The sequence below is a fragment of the Lepidochelys olivacea genome (genome assembly GCF_965140295.1).
Source record: "Lepidochelys olivacea isolate rLepOli2 genome assembly, chromosome: 1".
Classification (NCBI taxonomy): Eukaryota; Metazoa; Chordata; order Testudines; family Cheloniidae; genus Lepidochelys; species Lepidochelys olivacea.
This window is the reverse complement of record NC_140411.1, coordinates 40837125-40858294: the sequence shown is the minus strand read 5'-3', so window position 1 is coordinate 40858294 and position 21170 is coordinate 40837125. Positions and strand designations below refer to the sequence as shown.

Here is a 21170-nt window from a genome sequence, read left to right as displayed (position 1 = left end):
TATATAAATCTCCCCACTGTATTTTCCACTGAATGCATCCGATGATGTGAGCTGTAGCTCAAGAAAGCTCATGCTCAAATAAATTGGTTAGTCTCTAAGGTGCCACAAGTACTGCTTTTCTTTTTGCAAATACAGATTAACACAGCTACTACTCTGAAACCTGGAAGAAATTAAGAGATACTGAGGTTACGACCAATACTGGCAACTAGCAAGGAATTAAAGAGCTGCATCTAGTTTGTGCAAACCGGAGCCCATTGTTCCACTTTCTCCCCTCATACAAAGGTGTGGAGACAAGTCCCAGCCTGTTATGTACCACTGGTTGCTGGGTGTACAATGGTGAGTCACCTGCTGCTGGGACTGAGGGCTGGTCACCTAACACCTTTGTTACCTGCAAAAAGAAAAGGAGTACTTGTGGCACCTTAGAAACTAACCAATTTATTTGAGCATAAGCTTTCGTGAGCTACAGCTCACTTCATCGGATGCATACTATGGAAAGTGTAGAAGATCTTTTTATACACACAGTGTGCGTGTGGGGGTGTGTGTGTGTGTGAGAAAACCTGGATTTGTGCTGGAAATGGCCCAACTTGATTATCATACACATTGTAAGGAGAATGATCACTTTAGATAAGCTATTACCAGCAGGAGAGTGGGGTGGGGGGAGGTATTTTTTCATGCTTTGTGTGTATAAAAAGATCTTCTACACTTTCCACAGTATGCATCCGATGAAGTGAGCTCTAGCTCACGAAAGCTCATGCTCAAATAAATTGGTTAGTCTCTAAGGTGCCACAAGTCCTCCTTTTCTTTTTGCGAATACAGACTAACACGGCTGTTACTCTGAAACCTTTGTTACCTGGAGACCAAAAGTGTTTGCAGACCTGCCTAAAATGGGAAACTTACAAAGCTCAACACTTCCCCTTTTGTTTACTCCTGCCCTTCCCCCTCCCCTGTTCAACTGACACCAAAAGACTGTTATTAAACAAACACACGCACACCCTAGGCAGATAACATGCACCCACATTCACCCAACACGACTCTAACGCCTCCTAGATCACCCTGGCAGGCCCATGCCTCAGTTTACGATTATTTTACAAGACTGCAGAGCTGCTGGCGGTGGCACCTGCAGCACCCCGACTGTGGCTGGCCAGCAGTCCTGAGATGTTGTAGGCTGTCCTGAGAAACCCTCGGCCCCTAAAAGCCTGAGGCTCAACGTAGCTCATAGTCACCCCCCCAACCCGGGAGGCGGGGAGGGGTCGCCCGGTGGGGTGGGGCGGGAGCTCCCTCAGCCGGAGCCGGGGGCGGCAGGAGCAATGTGCGGAGGAGGAGGCGACTGATGATGATTCAGTCGCGCCCTCTAACTGCCACAGGCTGGGGAAGGGGGGGGGGAGCTCGAGATTTACCATTGAAGCCCAATAACGTCCCGGCTGCTGGCCGAGGCTCTCGGGAGCTGTAGTTCGAACGCCGAAGCCTCCCTCCCAGCCCGGAGAGGAAGTCGTCGAGTTGGGACTACAACTCCCACAATACCCCGGGCCCGGCATCGCCCAGCCTGTGGCGCTGGGAGGCGGCACGATGGCGGCAGGTCTGTAAAGGGAGCTGGCGGGGGGCGCTGGGCCGAGGGGCTGTCGGTGTGTAGGGCATGAGGGAGCCGGGCCGAGGCCGCGCTCGGCTCAGCGGGTGCCTGGATGGGGGTCGCGCGGAGTAACTGCCTGGGTGCGCAGGGCTGGGGGGGAGCTGTTGGGCGGGGGCAGCAGCTGTGGCGGTCCCCTCCTGGGAGGGGCTGCTTTCGCGCCCCCACCCCCCCAGGTGTTGAGGGAGGGGTGAGGTTCTTGGCGGGGGGAGGCTGTTGTGCCCCCTCCCCCCCACTATTCACGGCGGGTGATGGTGAGGTACGCACACCATTGGGACAGGGCAGGCGTTGGGCCCCGTGGCGGGGTGTCCCTCGCTTGTAACAGTCGTGCCGTGGTGAGTCCCTCGCACCCAGTGGTTGTGTCAGGGCGTGAGGCACGTCGGCCCGTGTGCAGGCGCTGGGGCGGGGGAGATGCTGCGGGTGATGAGGGCGAATGCCGCTGTGGTTTGTTCTGCCCTCCCCGCAGCTGCCCTGTTGAGTGCATGAGGGGACTGTTGCCAGGCTTGCTGCCCGCTCGCTTCAAAACTGATGTGATGTCCCACCTGCCAAGCCTTCTCTGTCAAGAGGGAGACGGTCTCCTTCGTACGTTCAGCTAAAGACATTTTTTATTAAAAGCATCGACTTCTCATGAAAACAGGACTTTTGCTTTGTGTGCTTTAGACCCATTGGAAAACTCCCTGGCCGGAATTGTCAGGGCTTGACGTGTGTAGTCTGGGGAACCCTGTCGCCCCCCGGGGTTGTAATATGAGTGCCCGAGTGGGAACTCGCCCGTCCCTGTCTTGCCCCGTTGTTGTAACAGTTTGCAATTCAGTTGCAATTCGGAAGCTTTAACAGGGTTTAGGCTTAAGAATATGTTGTACCCTGAACAAGAGCAGACACAAACTAGGACCCTCTGAATGAAGGGTTTTCAAAAAATGAGCAAGGTTTTAAGTGTTTAACTTTCAGTGAAACACAGTAAAATTCACCACATCTAGATAGAGAGACTTTAAACGCAGCCTTAAAATAAATGCCAAATGCATCGTCTTGGCATCTCCTCAGTAATTTTTTTCTCTTCCCACTTTTGGGGACCCTATTTAAAAATCTCAGGGCTCCATCACTCTAAATATGTTACTTGATTCACTGTTTATATATGCTGTATCTTTTGGCATGTTTGGAATGTTATTCATTTACTTGATTGCAATGGATACTAAATTTAAAAGCGTCATTGTTTGTTTTGCTTTATATAATGTGTATTCCTCAGCAAGTAGTTGTTTAAGTGGGTTCTAGTGTATTAGGAACAATACACAAGGATTCAGTTTTATAAATATGTTGAGTGGATTGTAAGCAATTTTATGTATTATTTGTAGGTACATTTAACAGCTTTTTTTTTATCCTTTTTCACGTGTAACTTTAAATACCTGGAAATACCTTTTTTTTTTTTAAAGTTGAAAACCAAACCGATATTACTTTGCCAGTTGTACTGCTGCTTGCATAACAGATTAAATTGAAATTCATTTTTCCAGATGGCCACTGCTGCAGATTTAAATAGTGAACAAAATTTTATCATACACTGGATGTCCAATACTTCCTGTTCCAGAGACATACTAAATCTTAGTTTCCATGTTTGGAAAACAAATAGAGAGATAACAGTCATCTGGAACTGTAAACATTATAAGTCACCCAGTTAAAATGCTGCATGTTTCAAACTGCATTTCTATAAGTGAAGACTCCATGCATGAAGAACAAATCTTGGAGTCTGGCAGCCCAGGTGGACTTCAGTTAAATACAACTGAAACAACTTTTCCAGTTGCAGCTTTTCATTTGGTCAAGAAAAAACCCATCTTAACACTTAAAGATGCTCCAGCTCTGTGGAAAGCCCCTAAAACTGACACTGTATGTGATGAGGTGGATGATCAGAATGAAGCAGATTACAGTGATCCACTTCTACAAAAGCTTGAACAGGTAAAAAAAAACATTTTTTTCCCTTGACATGCATTCATTAGGATTTCTTGTTATAGTCTATAGTTACATCTTCTGTTAACTGCAAGGTGACTGCAGCTACCTAAACATGGCAAGAGGTATTGCTTTTGCTTTCAGAACAACGCTAGTTTAAAGAGTGAATTCCAAATCACAGTAAATCATTAATCTAGCTCTCTCTTCTTCATAATACTCAATATTAAGGGCCGAACCCTGGTCCCATTCTGAAAGTGAGTTGCTTTAAGTTAGAGTATTTATTTGTTCAGCTGTTTTAGAATGTTCCATCATCTGTTCCACTGAAGTTGAGAGAAAACAATGCAGTTTTTAAAACCTGTAGTACTAAAATGTTAAAGTGTAGTTGGAAATCTGAAAGCTAAAGAGACACAGTGAGGAATTTCAGTTTTGTTATCCATTTCTTCTATAGCAAAATATTCTGTTAGTCCTTAGAAAATTTCTATGCCAATATATTTGGCTTTAAAATCTCTCTCCATTTGAGTAGTTTTGCATCTGGGGAGGAAATGACATACTCTGCCTCTGTGTGGGCATCGGGCTGCACTCATTTAGGTGACATGGCAGGATCAGGGACCATAGGATTGAACTGGACAGCTGAGTACATCACTACATGTGATCACATACTGGGTGCACAGCTTTATGTTTGGACATACACTAACAGCTTATTTTTTAAGTTAAATTTAGATGAGGGAAAAGATTATAAAACCAGACGTGGGTAATCAAGATAAAATTTGTAAACAGAAGATGAATCTTTTGAGTCTTGAGTAGACTTCATGTTTTCGAAGTGCTGTTAAATTTTTTTTTTTGTACAATATTTGCAATACTTCTGCACTAAAGATGAATGAGGAATAAAGGAATATGCAGCTTCTGGAAGTTACTTGAATTGCCATTTGATTATAATTCTTCTTTAATTTGGGTTAGGTAGATAAAGTATTGGAGTCAGATTATTATGAAAACAAAGCCCTCTTTGATAACATTGAAAATAAAATGAGACACTCCAGATCAAAATGTCACAACTCACCCTAAAAACTGTGTTTTTTTTTCAAAAGTATTTTACATATGAATAAGTAAATGAATACATCACCAATATGGAATAATGATGAGGTGCAAAGACTATACGTTATTTTATGTTGATATTTAAAGAGGAATTGTTGATGGTGTAAAGAGGCACAAGGTGCTCTTTAAACCAAGCATTGATGTTCTATTTAGAAATCATTTTCTAAATGGTGTGTGTGTGAGTTGTGGTATGTTTTGGAGGTGGTTACTTTCCTGTTTGTTTAATGAAGACACCAGCATGAGGATAGAACACTTTTGGAGGAAGTACAATTTAGTGGTAAGAATACAAGAGTTGGAGTCAGGACCTGGAATCTGTTCTCAACTTGTCACCTCTGTTCATGTTTGAGTAGTATTTTACTTTTGCAAGTAATCTCTTTGTTTTCAATGGGATTTCCTGTGGAATAAGGCACTATTATGTAAGGGTGGCAGTTAGTGGCCCATAGTTGTCACTTAATACCTCTGTACTTTAATCAGTATAAAACTTCCCTACCTCACTGGGGCATTATGACTCTAAATGGTCTTTAGTGCTTCTTTTTTTCATTTGCTCTGTCAGATCAAAGCCTTTTCCTCTGTAACTAATTGAGATGTCACATGTTATATTATGACTTCAAATAAGAAATGAGCAACAGGATGAATTCCTATGATAAGGATTTCATTTTCATTAGATATTTCAAGTATTAGTAAAAAGGTACTAGTACAAACGTAAGTATTAGCCGAATCTTGATATTTTTCAAAAGAATTTTACAAAAAAAGTCTTCAAGGTGGGGTTTTCTATATAATTTACAAGTTGGTCCGTTTAAAGGCTAGGGGAACTATTAAAGAATTGGGCACTGATGGAAATAACTTCAGTATAATTTGTTTTAAAATGTACCATTAGTGAGTGAAGGGCTTAGTTTTAACATAGCTTGTTTACATCCTGTTCAAATGCCACTTGTTATAATAAAGCATCTTCAGGCAAGAAATATAACAAGCATTTCATGCTAGTTAATCTCATATAGATTCTAAGAAAACTATTGACTTCAAACACACTTAATTTTTATGCTTGATAAAGCTAAAAGAAATACAACAGCAGAAACAAGAACAGCTGAAGAAGCAACAGATGGAACAACTTCAAAGGCTTATGGAAGAGCAAAAGAAACTACTTATCATGGTATCTGGCCATCAAGGACTTTCTGGTAAGTGGAGAAGTAAAGTATACAGTATACCTTAAGGAAATTGAACACTTTAATTTTAATATTCTACTTAAAATGTTGAGTACTGTTTTCACACACTATCACAAAACTACTGGATTAGTCCCCAGGTAAACACTGCATTATTTAAAATAACATTTTAAAAACTGGTGTCAGAATAGCAGCCGTGTTAGTCTGTATCTGCAAAAAGAACAGGAGTACTTGTAGCACCTTAGAGACTAACAAATTTATTAGCGCATAAGCTTTTGTGAGCTACAGCTCAGTTCATCGGCTGCATAGAATGGAACATATAGTTAGATAGATAGATAGATATATACAGATCAATTGGAAGTTACCATACAATTGTGACAAGTTTTTTTTTTTTTTTCTATCTCCTGCTGATAATAGCTCATCTTAACTAATTAGCCTCTCACAGTTTGTATGGTAACTTCCAACTTACCTGCGTGTGTGTGTATATATCTTACTATATGTTCCATTCTATGCATCCGATGAAGTGAGCTGTAGCTCACGAAATCTTATGCTCTAATAAATTTGTTAGTCTCTAAGGTGCCACAAGTACTCCTGTTCATTTTAAAAACTACTACTCAACATTCATATTACAGTAGCATCCAAACACCTCAACCAGGACTGGGTTCTTGTTGTGTTTGGTGCCGTACAAACACGTAGCATGGTAGGGCCCTTGCTTTGGAGAACTTAGTCTAAATAGAAAAGAAAGAAAAATAGTGAAAGCTCGACAACATAAAAACAAAATTAAAAAATGTGAATCTTAAACTTTCCCCCCAAAACATTTCCCTTTCTCTTCTCTCTGTTCAGCTGTCTCAGAAAACCTGCTTCATCACTGTTGACCCTAAGTCCCTTTTTTCACTCTTCCCCACCCCACAGAAATACCCTTAGGCTTCATCTGGAGGGGAAGGAAAAAAAACCTTTGGCTACAGACTGGCCAGATGTGTGTAAAAGTACCTGGACCCCTATCCATAGGAACATGTGACCAATCCAATTCTGGAACTGCTGTCTCCTCCTCGCAGAGACAACAATATTGTAATGGAAATACAAAGCATAATGCATTTTTTCCGCTCCCCCTTCGAGACTATGCTCGAAAGTCAGAAGTTCTGAGTCAATGATGTCGACATCCAGCTAGTTTAAACACTGCCTTACTTGCCACCACCTGTGTACCAGAATCTCAGTGGAGATAGTGCTCTATCCTGGATGATTTTTCTTTTGTTTCTTCACATACACAAGAGTGAATTACTACAAAAGTTAAACGACAAGGAATTCATCTGATCTTTGAAGAGCAGTTTATCTTCAGATTCTATCAGTGAGAAACAGTGTCTAGATCAGCAGTTCTCAAACTGTGGGTTGTGAGCCCGTTTTAATGGGGTTGCCAGGACTGGCTTAGACTTGCTCGTGCCAGGGACTGAACCCAAAACCCCAGTGTCTGGGGCTGAAGCCTGAGAGCTTCAGCCTTGGGCAGTGGGGCTGAGATTACAGGCTCCCTGCCTGGCAAGGGCTTTAGCTTTGCCTCCCCCCCCCCCCAACCCCCTGGGTAGCAGGGATTGGACAGGCTCAGGCTTCGGTCCCACCTCCTGGGATCATGTAGTAATTTTTTTTTTGTCAGAAGGGGGTAGTGGTGCAATGAAGTTTGAGAACCCCTCGTCTAGATGCATCTCTGAAAATGTAAAGCGATTGGAAGAACAAGGACCACAAAAATACTACTGGTTAGTTAAATTTATTGAAAGACCCAATTTTCTAGATAAGCTGGAGTCTTTTCATAGTTACTGATCTTAGTATCTTCCTAGGCTACTGTAAACGTTTAGTTTTCTTTTAACTATTTGTTCACTTGATGGTAATTGAATCCTAGTTGCCTGTCAATAGACTATATATTTGTCAGCCAATGGGCCTAATTCTACCCTTATTGAAGTCCAATGGGAGTTTTGCCATTCACTTCAATGGCAGCAAGATCAGGTCCTTTATATCGTGTGGCCTCGTGCTTTTTAACATTTTTGTCAATGAGCTGAAAGACAACATGAAATTATTACAGATAAAGTTTGCAGATGACACAAAATTGGGGGAAATGGTAAATAATGAAGAGGACAGGTCCCTGATACACAATGCTTAGATCACTTGACAAGTTGTGTGCAAACATCAGTATGCATTTCAGTACCATCAAATATAAAGTCATACATCTGGGAACACAGTATGCAGGTTGTACTTACAGGATGGGGGACTCTATCCTGGAAATAATTGACTCTACTATTGGAGTATTGCGATCACAGTGGATAATGAACTGAACATGAGCCTCTAGCGCGATGCAGAGGAAGTTAGACTTGATCATAGTCTAGAAGTGGAGAATAAAAATTTGATAATAGATGATTTTTCAACCTGGTAGACAAAGATATAACACAATCCAATGACTAGAAGTTGAACATATTCAGAATGGAAATAAGTGCTCGTTTTTAAATGACCCTAAGTATCCATTGGAACAACTATCAAGAGTTGAGGTGGATTCTCCAACACTGGAAATTTTTAATTCAAGATTGGATGTTCTAAAAGATAAACTCTAGTTCAAAAAGGAATTAATTGAGGGAAGTCTCATGGTTTTGTGTTACCCAGGTTAGACTAAATAACAATAGTCCCTTTTGACTTCGTAATCTGTGAATCGCCTCTAAGTGTTGTTCCTGGTTTTTAAATACAAGCTGAAAACTTGTAGAAAAAAAGACAAATATCCATGATTTCATAGGAGAAAGCACTTGGTGTCCAAAACAAAAGATGGAAAACTCTGTTGGAGGTGAAGACAGTGACGCTGATCATTTATGTTCAAGAAATGTAGATTTGTCTGGAAGTTCCAATGGAAGAAAATGCTTACAAGCAGCTAACATAGAGGAAAGGTAAATATAAGCTTATATATAATAGTTTTATCCAATCTTTTTTGACCAAGTTCTAAGATTGATTGAAAGTGGTTTAAAATTTAATATTTGTATTCGAGTAGTATCTAGAAGCTCCAACCAAGTGGGCCCCCATTCTGATAGGCATTATACAGAGATATGGCAAAAGAAGTCCCTGCCCCTAAATTCTTATGGTGTGGCATAACAGGTGGATGAAATAAATGAGTCTAGGGATAAGGTAATGGTAAACCAAAATCATGTTTTGGCATAGCTTTACTGTGCACAACTATAGTTGTAATAAGCCAATCCAGTAGCAGTAATCACAACTTTCTCTGGCATAGCCATTATCAGATGGCCTTTTTCTGTAAGCATCATGGCAGAGGTGAGTCTGAAGGAGAGATGTGGAAGAGGATAAGGTGATGACTTTATACATTTTGAGAAGGAGTCATTCTCTTGTGTGTGGGTGCAGGGGAGAAAGAATGAAGGTGTTTGGGGGGTAAAATGGACTAATGGGTGGTAAAGACTGGCATTACTGATGAAGCAAAACCAAAATGAACATGGGGTTAAATAGAACAGGGCTAAATTGTGCATGTCTTTGAAAGCATGGACAGGAAGTCTGTGTTTGATGCAGTGAAAGAGGAGGGGTGATGTATTCAGAGTGACAGGCTAGGAAGATGACCTTAACAGTAGCATTTTGAATGCACTCAGTGCAAAATTGGAGAAGTCAAGACACAAGGGGTATGTCTACACTGCAATAAAACACCTGCAGTTGGCCCATGTCAGTTGACTGTGGCTTGCAGGGCTATAAAATTGCAGTGTAGATGTCTGGGCTCAGGTTGTCACCCGGGTCTGGGACCACTCTCTGTTCTTGGACATCTACACTGCAATTTTATAGCCCTGTGGCCTGAGGTCCATGAGTCTGAGTCAGCTGACATGGGCCAGCCATGGGTGTTTAGGGCAGTGTAGGCATTTGGAACATGACCAGATCCTGGATAAGAGATTGACATAGTGGAAGGATCAGGTCTTTGACATCCATTGTAAGAAGAAGCAGCAAGATTTAGACGTGCTGTGACCGGGGCCCTAGTGGGGAGCCAGCTGAGGTCACTCAATTAGGGTGAATGGCAAAGAATGGGGCAGACAATACCCATAAAGCTGGTGGATATTCCAATACCTAGATTTACCAAGACAGCATAAAACAGTTTCTTTATTACCTCACTGGTTAGAAGTCCAAACAACACAGTTCCCTTAAAAGTGATCCAGCCTCAGGCCTTATTCCAGGTACCCACATCAAATATGATGAAAATTTCTGTAAATCTTATTTCATCATATAAAAGAAAAGGTTCTACCAATCCCAAAGGATCAGACACATTACCTCCCAGGTTAATAAACGCTTCAGATCTTACCCAAATACATGCTATAGCCAATTCTTATTAACTAAACTATAATTTATTAAAAAACAGAAGAGTATTGTTAAAATATCCATCCATCCACAGACATGAGTTCAATTCATTGAGGTTCAGATTCACAGCAGAGATGGTGTAGTTGGAAAGAGTTCCTTTAGAATTCAGTTCATAGGTCACAGTCCAATGTCCAAATCTCATATTCAGAGCGTACCAGCATAACTAGGACCTTAGTCTTGTGACTCAGATGTCCCCTGATGAAGTCTAAGCAGATCTGAGATGACAGAATCAGGACCCAAGGATCTTTTATACAGTTTCATGTCTTTTGACAAGTTGGAATTCCTCAGGGAACAAAAGGTAATTAGGATGACTTTGAAGGAGGTCCATCACTGATACTTAGCTATACGAATTAACATAAGTCATTTGCTTGTTCCTCCACCATTCACAGTACATTTCAAAGAGAGATGAATAGTGAGATAGCCCATGTTTACAATTCATTTACATGATAGGATGTTCTTTTGACTGCTGAATTATCAGAATACAGCAGAGACAGGGACTGTTGATTACATTGTCCACCCTACTCATACATATATAAATACACAAAACCACAAATATTATCTCCCCACATTTCTTCTGTGGATTATTTATTTTGCAGGATATTTAACCCTTTCTAGTTATGCGTCACATGAGCCTTTCATGGTTACTTAAAACAAATGTGATAAAATACAGTAGAACCTCAAAGATACGAACACCAGAGTTACGGACTGATCGGTCAATCTAACATCATGTGAAACCAGAAGTAACTAATTAGGCAGCAGCAGAGACCCAAAAAAAAAAAGAAGCAAATACTGTACTGTGCCTGTATTGCTTCTTAAAGGTAGACACATCTGGGCTTCCTGTCCCCACCCCTATCCCCACATACAGGGCACCCACCTACTGCTAGGAAGTGAAGATACTGAGATTTGCAGGCAAAGCTGTGAGCCTCCATTGCAAACCCAAGGAAGCTGGAGCACAAGCAGCACTGGGGTCTGCGCTGCTTCCCTATAAGCTGTGGGTGCTGTTTTCACCCCCTCCTGTGGCCGGGGGGGGGGGGGGGGGGGGCTCTTTTCACCACCTTACCCTGTCCCGGCAGGTGGATGTGCTGTTTTCGTCACCACCACCTCCCCTCCCAATCCCAGTCAGGATGGGGACAAGCTTGCCTGGTAAAGAAACTGCCTGCAAGGAAGCTGCCTCTGGAAACTGGCCCGGAGTGTGAACTGCTGGAGCCAGAGCTGCATTTTATTCAGAGTTAAGAACCTCCATTCCCGAGGTGTCCGTAACTCTGAGGTTCTACTGTAATATTATTGTGCTTGTCTTTGAGAGTCACTGGTAATCTAGCATATTCTTCAAATTAAATAGCCTTAGCTTTGCCATTGGATACCAAAATGACTGAAGAACTTCTTGATTCCTTACCTGCTTATATAATTTTCATATGTTGTATGATAAATTATATTTTTAATTGCATTGTCAAACAAAGATTTAACTTTAACATTGCAGTTTGTAATTTAAAAAAAATTATACTAGGCCTATTAAAGCTGGGATTCAGGAGAGGAAACAGACGTTTGAAGAATTCCTTGAAGAACAGATACGATTAGAAGACCGGCGCCTGAAGCAAAAAGAGGAGCAAGAGGTTGTTTATTATAAATACTACAGTTATTTATATACCTTCCTAAAACGTACTAGAAACTTTACAAACATGTGAGAAGACAGATCCCTGCCCTGAAGAGCTTACAACTTTATATATGCAATATTCAAGTTCTTAAAAACAATTATTCTATTTTTAAGATTCTGACCTTCCTTAAAACTATAGTGGGACAGGTACTGTGTAACTTTACATATTAGTAAGCCTTACTTAGATAAGTCTGTAAATATACTTATCCATACTACAATGGAAGTTTTAATGTTGTCCTTTGATTTTTTTTTATTTTATTTTATTTAAAGGAAGTAGGAAGGTCAACCTTTCAGAAACTACAGACAAAACGGCCCTTTCTGAAACGGGGAGAAGGCTTAACTAGGTTCACTAATGCCAAATCTAAAGTAACTAAGTATAAAGAAAGCAAACTGATGACTCAGCAAACTACTTTGGAGGACAGAAACGTTGTTAAAGCGGACAGACCACAAATACAGCGGAAAACTGCACCTTTAAGCAAGGAACAAGTTTCTGAGAATTTTGCTGTGCAGTCTAAAAAATGTAACCGAGCTGCTAAAATAATAAATGATTCTGTCTTCCCTGTTCAGAAGGCCATAATACTCAAGAATCATAATGGAAAAAATGTATCGCCACCAACAGCGAGACTGCAGACTGAGAAGAATCTTGATGGGCAGTTCAAAGATTCTTTCAGATCAGAAATCAACAGCAAATTTGAAAATAAGGAAAACATAATGGATTTTGCCAGGCCTACTGACAAATTTTCAGATACAGAAAAGCCTCAGCTGTCCACAGAGTTTACCAAAACTTTTTCTCTTTCCAAATGTTCTACAAGTTACCCTGTAAAAGATTCAGAACATTCTTTTGAACTTTCATTCCAAAATAAGTTGGAAAACTGGGAAAAAGAAAAAGAAAAAGAGAACATAGAATTAGATGAATTTTTGTTTCTAGAACAGGCTGCTGATGAAGTATCTTTCTCGAGTAATTCCTCATTTGTACAAAGGTTCTTGGATCGAGATCAGCAAATTTCAAAAGGCCGTAGAATGTCTTCTACCCCTGTCAAAGCAATGCCACAGCAGATGAATGCACTAGATATTATAAATAAAAATAAAAAAGCAGAAATTATCTTACAAGGAAATAAAAATGACAGGGCAGTTACACATACAATCTTGGATTTGAGGGCATCTGTTAGACTAAGGGACCAATTCAATAAAACAGATAGTAAAATATTTCAGACTTCTTCCACTGTGGCATCTCCAACTTTCAAAAGTACTGAATGGAATGTAAATGAAGATAAGGATGATGGAAGCAGTGTCATTACTACAGAGTCTGAGGAGGAACTTGAGACTACTGTAAAATGTTCAAATGAAGATGCTAAAAAGTTCATTTTGAGCATCAGAGAAGATAATCCAGCATTCTGTGATTGCACAGGACCTGTCAAAGACCTCAGCAAAGAAAGCAAAAGTAGGGATGTTGATCTTGACTTATCAGACAAAGATTATAGTAGTGATGAATCCAATGTGCTACCAAATCAGAGTAATAGCAAAGTGTCTGAATCTCAAAGAAGAGTTTCATGTACAAATAGGAATAAGGTTGAGTTTGATGATGAAAGAACATGGACTGACCTTGAAGAAAATGAGATTCAGCATGAAGTACCCCAAAATGATACCATTAAAGTACCTCCACAAACTGACTATTACAATAAAAGTGAAATGGCTGCCCCAGATAAAACAATAAAGAGGAAGGTCGCTTCAATAAAGAAGGGAGATGATTTGCCCAAACAGAGTGTGACAGATGGTGATGCAAGTGCACCTCCCACATCAGACCTCATGATGAAACTCTTTCCTTCACTGAAACCTAAACAGAAGCCAGGCTGTCATGCAAGGCATGAAACCAAATCAAATGTGGGACAAGAAGAACCAGGAGGTAAGAGAATAATATATACACACAAACTTCACTGTAGATTGAGCACTAGGTGTTCTTAAAACATGCAATCAAAATAATGGAGAAGAATGAAAAAATTACTGGTGTTGACTTGCAGTTTCTGTTAATTATCAGTCATGTGAATTTAGTGGGTGCTGTCATAAACTGTTGCTGATTATTGCAACCGTTCAGCACAGAGCAATAGCTAGAGCATGCAAATCTGTGGATATCCGCGACTCGTTTTTATGGCTTGGATGCGGATACAAATTTTGTATCCATGCAGGGCTCTTGCAATTGCATTAGAAAAAATGTTTAAGTGGCCAGTGACATGATTTCAAAAAATTTTAACTAGATGCTCAGATCACTTTATAGATTTTATTAATTGAAATTACTGAAAGGGATTTGTACCAAATATCAATTTTTAGAGTCTGATTCTCCACTCATTTATACTAGTGCAAATTATGAATAATGTCAGTGAAATCTAAAACTATAGTTGTCAAAATAGTGTAAGTAAGGGGAGAATCAGGCCCTTAGAACTTAGTTCTAGAGTGGGCTGAAATTTGAGATTTCTGGTTTGCAAGAAACTTTGCTACTTTGAAATTTTGGTTTTGTTCCAAATCAGAATAGAACCAAATTTATCAAAATTTCTTGTGAACTGGAAATTCTGAATTTTTGGGGGAACACAAACACTTGCTATTTCTGAAACAAAATATGCTCCCTGGGTCTGGAAGCTGCTGACTGAAATTTGACACTCTTTTCATTTTCACGACTGCTAATAACCTCAGTAGTCAGTCAGTTCTGGGACTTCCAGGGTCTGCATCTCCCAGGGCTGGCCACTTGGGAATCAGGCTGCACAGAGAGTCTGCTGGTCTGAGAGTCTGGAATCGTTGGGGTCTCTGGCCCAGGGATGTCCATCCAGATGATGGGGTTGTCCTGGAGCCATGGATCCTGGAAGCCCTAAGCCCAGGGTTTCCAGGCTCCCAGTTCTTTGAGCTTCCTGGCTCCACAACAGGGAGGCTTGAAGCCCTGGTGTGACAGGGCTGCTCTTAAGCTGTGGACCGTGGGAACTGGGTTCCATCAGAACCCTACTAGTGACTTGACAAAAGTTTGTTGAATCTGCCCTGGTTTCACAAGACATTTTGGGTTCAACAAACTTGTGTTGTCTGACAAAACTCTGATTTGTAAAAAAATTTTCAACCAGCTCTACCTAATTCATAATTAAGGCTACGTTTTAGTCTTGGGTATTTTTAGTAAAAGTCACAGACAGGTCAGGTAAACAAAAATTCACGGCCTGTGACCTGACCGTGACTTTTCCTAAAAATACCTGTGACTAACACTTGGTGGGGGCTGCCCAGGGGGGCCGCAGGTGCTGGGGAAGGATGGCCTGGGTGCTGGGGAGGGGGACAGGTGGCAGTGCATGGCTCGGGACCCCCGTTGGCAGGGGGACCCCTGCTGGTGCTGGGGAGGGGGGCGGGCAGTGGCATGCATTCCAGGACCCCTGCTCCCCTCCTCTCCCCCTCCCCCCAGTAGCAGCAGCAGAATTTGGGTGATGGGAGGGGGCAGAGTGGGCATGGAGTGGGATGAGGCAGGCCCTGGGCGGCGCTTACCTGGGGGTTCCCTGGAAGTGGCAAAATCCTCCTTGCTCAGCTGCTAGGTCGAGCTGTGGCCAGGCAGCTGTGTGCGCTGCCTTCACCTGCAGGCACTGCCCCCGCAGCCCCCATTGGCCGCTTCCTAACAATCTTCAGAGCACAATTCTTCTTCCTACTAGAGAGTCAATCTTTGGGATTGTAGCTACATTTCCTTTGTTAGTTTTTCATCATCCTTTACAGCAACCTAATTTTAATAATTGTTAGATTTGCTGGTCACTAGGATTTTTTTTTAAGTACACAAGCTGATTGTTCTAATGCAAAATATGTGAGGGAATATTGTCGGTTTTGGTTTTGTTTTTTTTGCAGACCTGGACTTTGTTAATGGTTTAGTGGTTATAAAATGCACTGCAGCCTCTGCGTTAAGAGTTCATATCCTGGGATGTTCGGTTTCCTAGGCTATTGGGGCTGGGAGGATGGACTCAGCTGGGAGGATGGACTACATCTGTGTATGTAGATGATTTAGAAACAACTGTATTATGTTGTCAAATGTAACGCTTAATGCTTGGCTGAAAAGTCTTAGAAGTGAGAGACTTTTCCCCCCCATTGTTGTCAATCTGTATCCACATCTGCCTTCTCTTAACTATTGGAATAAATTCAGCAATTCTAATAAACCCTTACTGGAAAAATACTTAGCAAAATTGATCAAGATAGGTACTAAAATACAAAAAGCACATTGCTGATCATTTAATATCTGGCAAAATAATTTTATACCATAAACAGGGTATGGATTCAACTTTGTCTTGTTATCCAGAATATACTTGCTTGATTTTTTTTAATTAAAGCCTCTAGTGTTATGGTTGAGAAGAAAATTTAAAAAAATGTCAGTGTGTAATCAGTGCAGAGAGAACTGCCGCATTAATTTCAGGAATGGGTTTATTCAGATGCGCACTGACAAAGATTTAAACATCAATATTAACTGTTTCATTCCTCATGTAAGAAAGGAGATGGAGGATCATAGATCTCCACAAGAAACTTTGAGCACCATTTCACTTCGGTGCCCTAAGTAGAAAGTGGTTGGGAGATACCTTTCTTTTTTTCTTTTTTTAAACTTCCAATCAAGAAGAGCCTAACAGAGCCCATGGGTGTTTTCGACCTTTACATCTACAAAGCTCACAGCAGCAAGACTCGCAGCCTGGATCAACAGACTTAAGCTTGCAGGGCTCATACCATTTCTGAATTTCTGAAGCCTACCCCCTTCTCCCTTGGCTTCAGAGTCTGAGCTGCTACTTCGAAGAGCTGTCTACACTGATATTTTTTAGAGTACTGGTATGAGCCCTGCAAGCTAAAGTCTGTTGATCCAGGCTGCGAGTCTTGCTGCTGTGAGCTTTGTAGATGTAAAGGTCGAAAACACCCATGGGCTCTGTTAGGCTCTTCTTGATTGGAAGTTTAAAAAAAGAAAAGAAAAGGGGGAAAAAAAAAAAAGATCTAGATCATGCCCAAGTCTGTCAATCCGGGCTGGGGGCTTTCTGCTCTTTGCTGGGTAGATATACCTACTGAGGTTGAGCCAGGCTCACCGAAACGAGAGTATGAACAATCATACTTTGAACATCTGCATAATAAACTTCGAAGTTGGTCTTATTTTGCTGACCTGCATGGGCAGAGTTTATTTTGTGGGCACTGCTTTGAAGAGCCTGACCACCTCCCCTCCGCCTCCTGTATGAACCCTGATCATAACTTCAATGATAATTACTCTATTTTGAAGACTAATTCAGATTTAAATTTGTAGTCCTTGCATACCCTGTTGTGCCTGTGCAACAAATACATTCAAAACCTGAGATGGTTGAATAAGAAGCACAGATTGCTTTGACAAGGACTGACTTATTTATCACCTACTGTATTATTTGGAGACTAGTTATTTGTGCCTCAGAGTAAGATCAACTGATGAAATCACTTATATCTGACAATTTAGTGTATACTTCAACACTCTGTATGAATGTCTCTTAACTTGGGTATGCCTGTTCCTTGATAGGAGACATTGTTCGATCCCGGGTACTAAGAGAGAAGCTTGTTGAATTGGAAACAGAAATTGAAAGATTCAGAGCTGAAAATGCATCTCTAACAAAACTCCGTGAAGAACGAGAGAGCTCCTTAGAAAATCTCAGGTAATTTTTCATTGGGAGTATTTCAGTTTATTTTATTTGCTTAGTAAATACATTTCCTTAACTGTTTAGTTAGAGCTATTTTATAGATAGGCAAATGAGCAAATCTGCAGGTAAGCACACTAGTATTGGATAGTAGTAAATATTACAGAGATCTATTTCAGGGGTGGCCAAACTTACTGGTCCTCTGATGATCTTCAGAAGTCTGAGTGCTGGGTGCACCTGCTTCCACCCTGCGGCAGGGTGGTGAGGTTCTGGGCTTCAGCCCCACGAGTGGTGCCTGCCAGTGCTTGGGGCTTCAGGAAGAGTGGGGCCTGAGCCCTGGCAGGTGCCTCCTGCTGGGCTGAAGCCCCTAGACTCCCTTCCCACTGGGCAGAGGCCCTGAGCTCCACCTGCCCCCCAGTCTGGTAGGTTGAGAATGGAGGGGCTCTGCAAGCCACACTTTAACTGTAAAAGAGTTGGCTATGGCTGGTGAGCCACAGTTTGGCCACCCGTGATATATTTAGTATACAGGTAAGTAACTGGCATCTCTTAGAATATAATAGTATAGATAGGTAAAAAAAAGTTTGACACTATAGGTAGTTTAAATGTACAACATGCAGTAAATAAACTGTATAATTAATCACTCAAGTTGCTACTCTAGAAAATGGATCAAAACATGATTTAAAAAAGCTATACCCAACTTGTTCAGTATGAAAGCTCATATGGTTGGGAGATTTTTTTTTTCCCATATACTTTATAGATTGTTTTAAATGACTCAATCTTTTTTTTTAAAAAAAAATAGAATAAGATCAGTTTTCCAGAGCTTGATGCTTTTACCTGGTGTCTTGCTAAAGTGTGACTATGATGCTGTATTTTTGATCATTTTTTTGATATTTTTTTTCTTTTTTTTGATATTTTTGATGTATTTTTGAACCTTCCTGGGCTCACGTAGGCTGGAAACAGGGTAGAGTTAGGGATGGAGGAAGGAGAGGGAATGCCTTATATTAGACGATAGCGATCCCTTTTGCCAATTAAGGAATGTTATTTGCAGCCTCTGAAAAGAGGTTCTGTCCAGTTGTCAGTCAAAGCAACAGTAAATATGGAGCGGATTCTTGTTAGTGGGAACTGCGAAGAGATGATTCTTAAGACTTCAGCAGTGGCAGTGAGGAGACCCTTCTAACTAAATATATAGTATGTGTAATTTATTTACATTGGAAAGTCTTTCTGGGAACAGGAGATACTACTATTTTCAGTTACCGAGGAGTAAAATTCTAAATCTTAATTTTCTCCTTTAAAAAACAACACAAAAAAAAATATAAATACTCCAAACTTGAAGTTGTTCTATTCCAGAACAATAAGCTACCTTGTGTAATTTCAGGAGAGAAATAGCCGACTTTGAACAGCAGAAAACAAAAGAATTGGCTCGGATAGAAGAAGTTAAAAAAGAAGAAATGAGAAAACTGCAAAAAGACCGTAAAGTTTTTGAAAAATATTCCACAGCAGCTAGAGCGATGCCAGATAAAAAGGAGCGTGATGAAATTCAGGTAAGAAAAATATAAAGATTGTTCTGATCTTCACAGTGAAACTTCAGCTTTTCACAGTTGTGCAATTTGGAATTCGTAGATCCTGTTAATTTGAAGGGGTTTGATAGGAAGGAAAATATATATAAATAAAACTAGACCAAGATGACTGGCATCCATTAGTATTCCCACATTGAAAATCACAGGCTTCACATAAGTATCGTTTTGCTTTAAAATACAAAGCAAAACAAAAACCGTACTAAAGAACTGTTGTCTTTCTGTCAGACTCCCATACCAAAAAAGGTGCAGAATGGCACTAACAAAGAACATGACATCAGACCAATAAACTAAATCAAGTTACAAAATATTACTGTAATAAGTATGTTGCAAACAAATTCATTCGCTGTAGTGAATTGAATGCAAAATTGAACCTGTATCAAGCATCGTTCTGTCCATAATTGTTGCATGCCAAGCACAGTTTTATCTCATAATAGATGTTGATTATAATGTGTCTGATGCATAAACATGTCTTCTCTTTTCCATCATGTTTAATCCTATTGCTTAGAACAAGATAAGACTTGTTAGTCACTACTAGGGTGCATAGCACATTCGTGTTGCTAAAAATGTCTGAATAATGCAGTTTATTGTAATCTTGGTATCTTTCCCTCTAGCTTTTAGGATTTTGGATTTCTTTTTTAATATCTTACTAAAGTTAGTGATTGAATTATCCATTATTATTTGGTTAACTCAATCTAAAGTGATCAAAATAAAAGGTGACAGTTATTTAATTCAAATTACTTAATTCCTGATTTCCTGTGAGCTTGTTTGGGGAGGGAAAGAGGAATAGAAAATTTGTTCTTGTTTTTCAGACTGCCCTAAAAATCCTTTTATTTGGTATTAAGTTTGTAACTATACATGATTGTGCTTCCTGGCCCATCATGCCAAATGGACTTTTTCTATGCATATTTATATATAATATTCATTTTTTAATTTTTTGGCTTGAAATGTGAAACCAAATATAATCTACATGGCAGCATGACTCTTGTCAAACCATCTAGCTAGACATCTCTGTATAATAATGATACCTAGTTATTATGTAGCATTTTTAATCAGTAGATCTCAAAGTGCTTTACAAAGGTGATATCGTTATCCTTATTTTACAGATGGGGAAACTTAGCTTGCTTTTTCTTAATTAAAAAAAAAAAAGACAAGAATACAATCTTGAACACTATGAAGAAAAAGTCCTTTTCCTTCCCTAGGACCTAGGGTGAGATTCTGTGTTACACTGCACACAGAACTTACAGCCCAGGGAGAAGGTGAGGTAAATTGTCTTTTAAGCCTCCTTTGCACCCTCCCTATCTTGGGCTGCTCTGGAGGCTGGAGAGGCCACCCATATAACTAGGCAGTCCTGGGGGAGGGACCTGTCTACAATATTGCAGGCTGCCCAGAACCTCTGTAGTGCTGTGTGCTGCAGCCCCATCCTCAGTATGCCCCTGAGGCCAGGTTTGTGAAGGACTCCTCTGAAGCACTCCAGTTCCTGTACCAGGGTAATCCCCTGTTCTAACAAGGGAAGGCTTTTATGGCTCCTTTACACTGCTCTGGACCTTTTATCTAGTGTAAAGGGGCCTGAGTAGGGATGAAGCTCGCTGCCTGATTGGGAGAGAGATCAGGTAAGTTATTAATACAAAGTAGCTCCTGATTTTAGGAAAGAAAACACGCTTCCTGCCCTTCACACACAGAAGATTTTACTAGTTTTGGGTCACTGTCTTCTGTGCTGTCACTGCTAATAAAACATTACTATTTTCTCTAGTCTATGTTTTAATACAGCAGAAAATGACTGGTTTGTATCCTCCTACAAACAATTGATAAATATTTTTCTAAGGCTTTAAAACAGCAGCTTGCAGATTTGCAGGAAGACTTAAAGCGAAGAGAAGCAAAATGGTCGTCTACTCATGGTCGCCTTAGAAACCAGATAGAAACCTTAACAAAGGAGAACACAGAGTTAAGAGAGGAGATCAAAATCATGGAAAGATTTCGTCTAGAAGTTTGGAAGAAAGCAGAAGCTGCTGAAAGCAACAGGAAGGCTGAAAGTTCTGGAATGAATTTGAAGAGAGCAGAATCTATAGTAAGTTGTTTGTTTTGAGGTGTATTAAACTGATTTTTGCAGATGCATAGTGAGTTTTGGCTCAT

The 21170-nt window shown here is 40.6% G+C and overlaps 1 protein-coding gene across 4 annotated transcripts in view; it reads left to right on the top strand.

The window, feature by feature from the left end:
• CPAP (centrosome assembly and centriole elongation protein) overlaps window positions 1-21170 on the top strand; it is a 31263-nt gene that overhangs the window by 1678 nt on the left and 8415 nt on the right. The window contains exons 1-10 of one of the 4 annotated variants that reach the window (XM_084616369.1): window positions 1527-1576; window positions 2091-2206; window positions 3411-3565; window positions 5700-5823; window positions 8576-8723; window positions 11684-11789; window positions 12101-13733; window positions 17349-17481; window positions 18839-19004; window positions 20863-21105. In XM_084616369.1, coding sequence (XP_084472495.1) covers window positions 2107-2206; window positions 3411-3565; window positions 5700-5823; window positions 8576-8723; window positions 11684-11789; window positions 12101-13733; window positions 17349-17481; window positions 18839-19004; window positions 20863-21105 — 2808 coding nt within the window. In that variant the 5' untranslated portion in view covers window positions 1527-1576; window positions 2091-2106. Of the gene's footprint in view, window positions 1-1526; window positions 1577-2090; window positions 2207-3213; window positions 3566-5699; window positions 5824-8575; window positions 8724-11683; window positions 11790-12100; window positions 13734-17348; window positions 17482-18838; window positions 19005-20862; window positions 21106-21170 lie in introns of those variants that run through there. The other 3 variants (XM_084616370.1, XM_084616371.1, XM_084616368.1) reach the window with 3 other exon arrangements.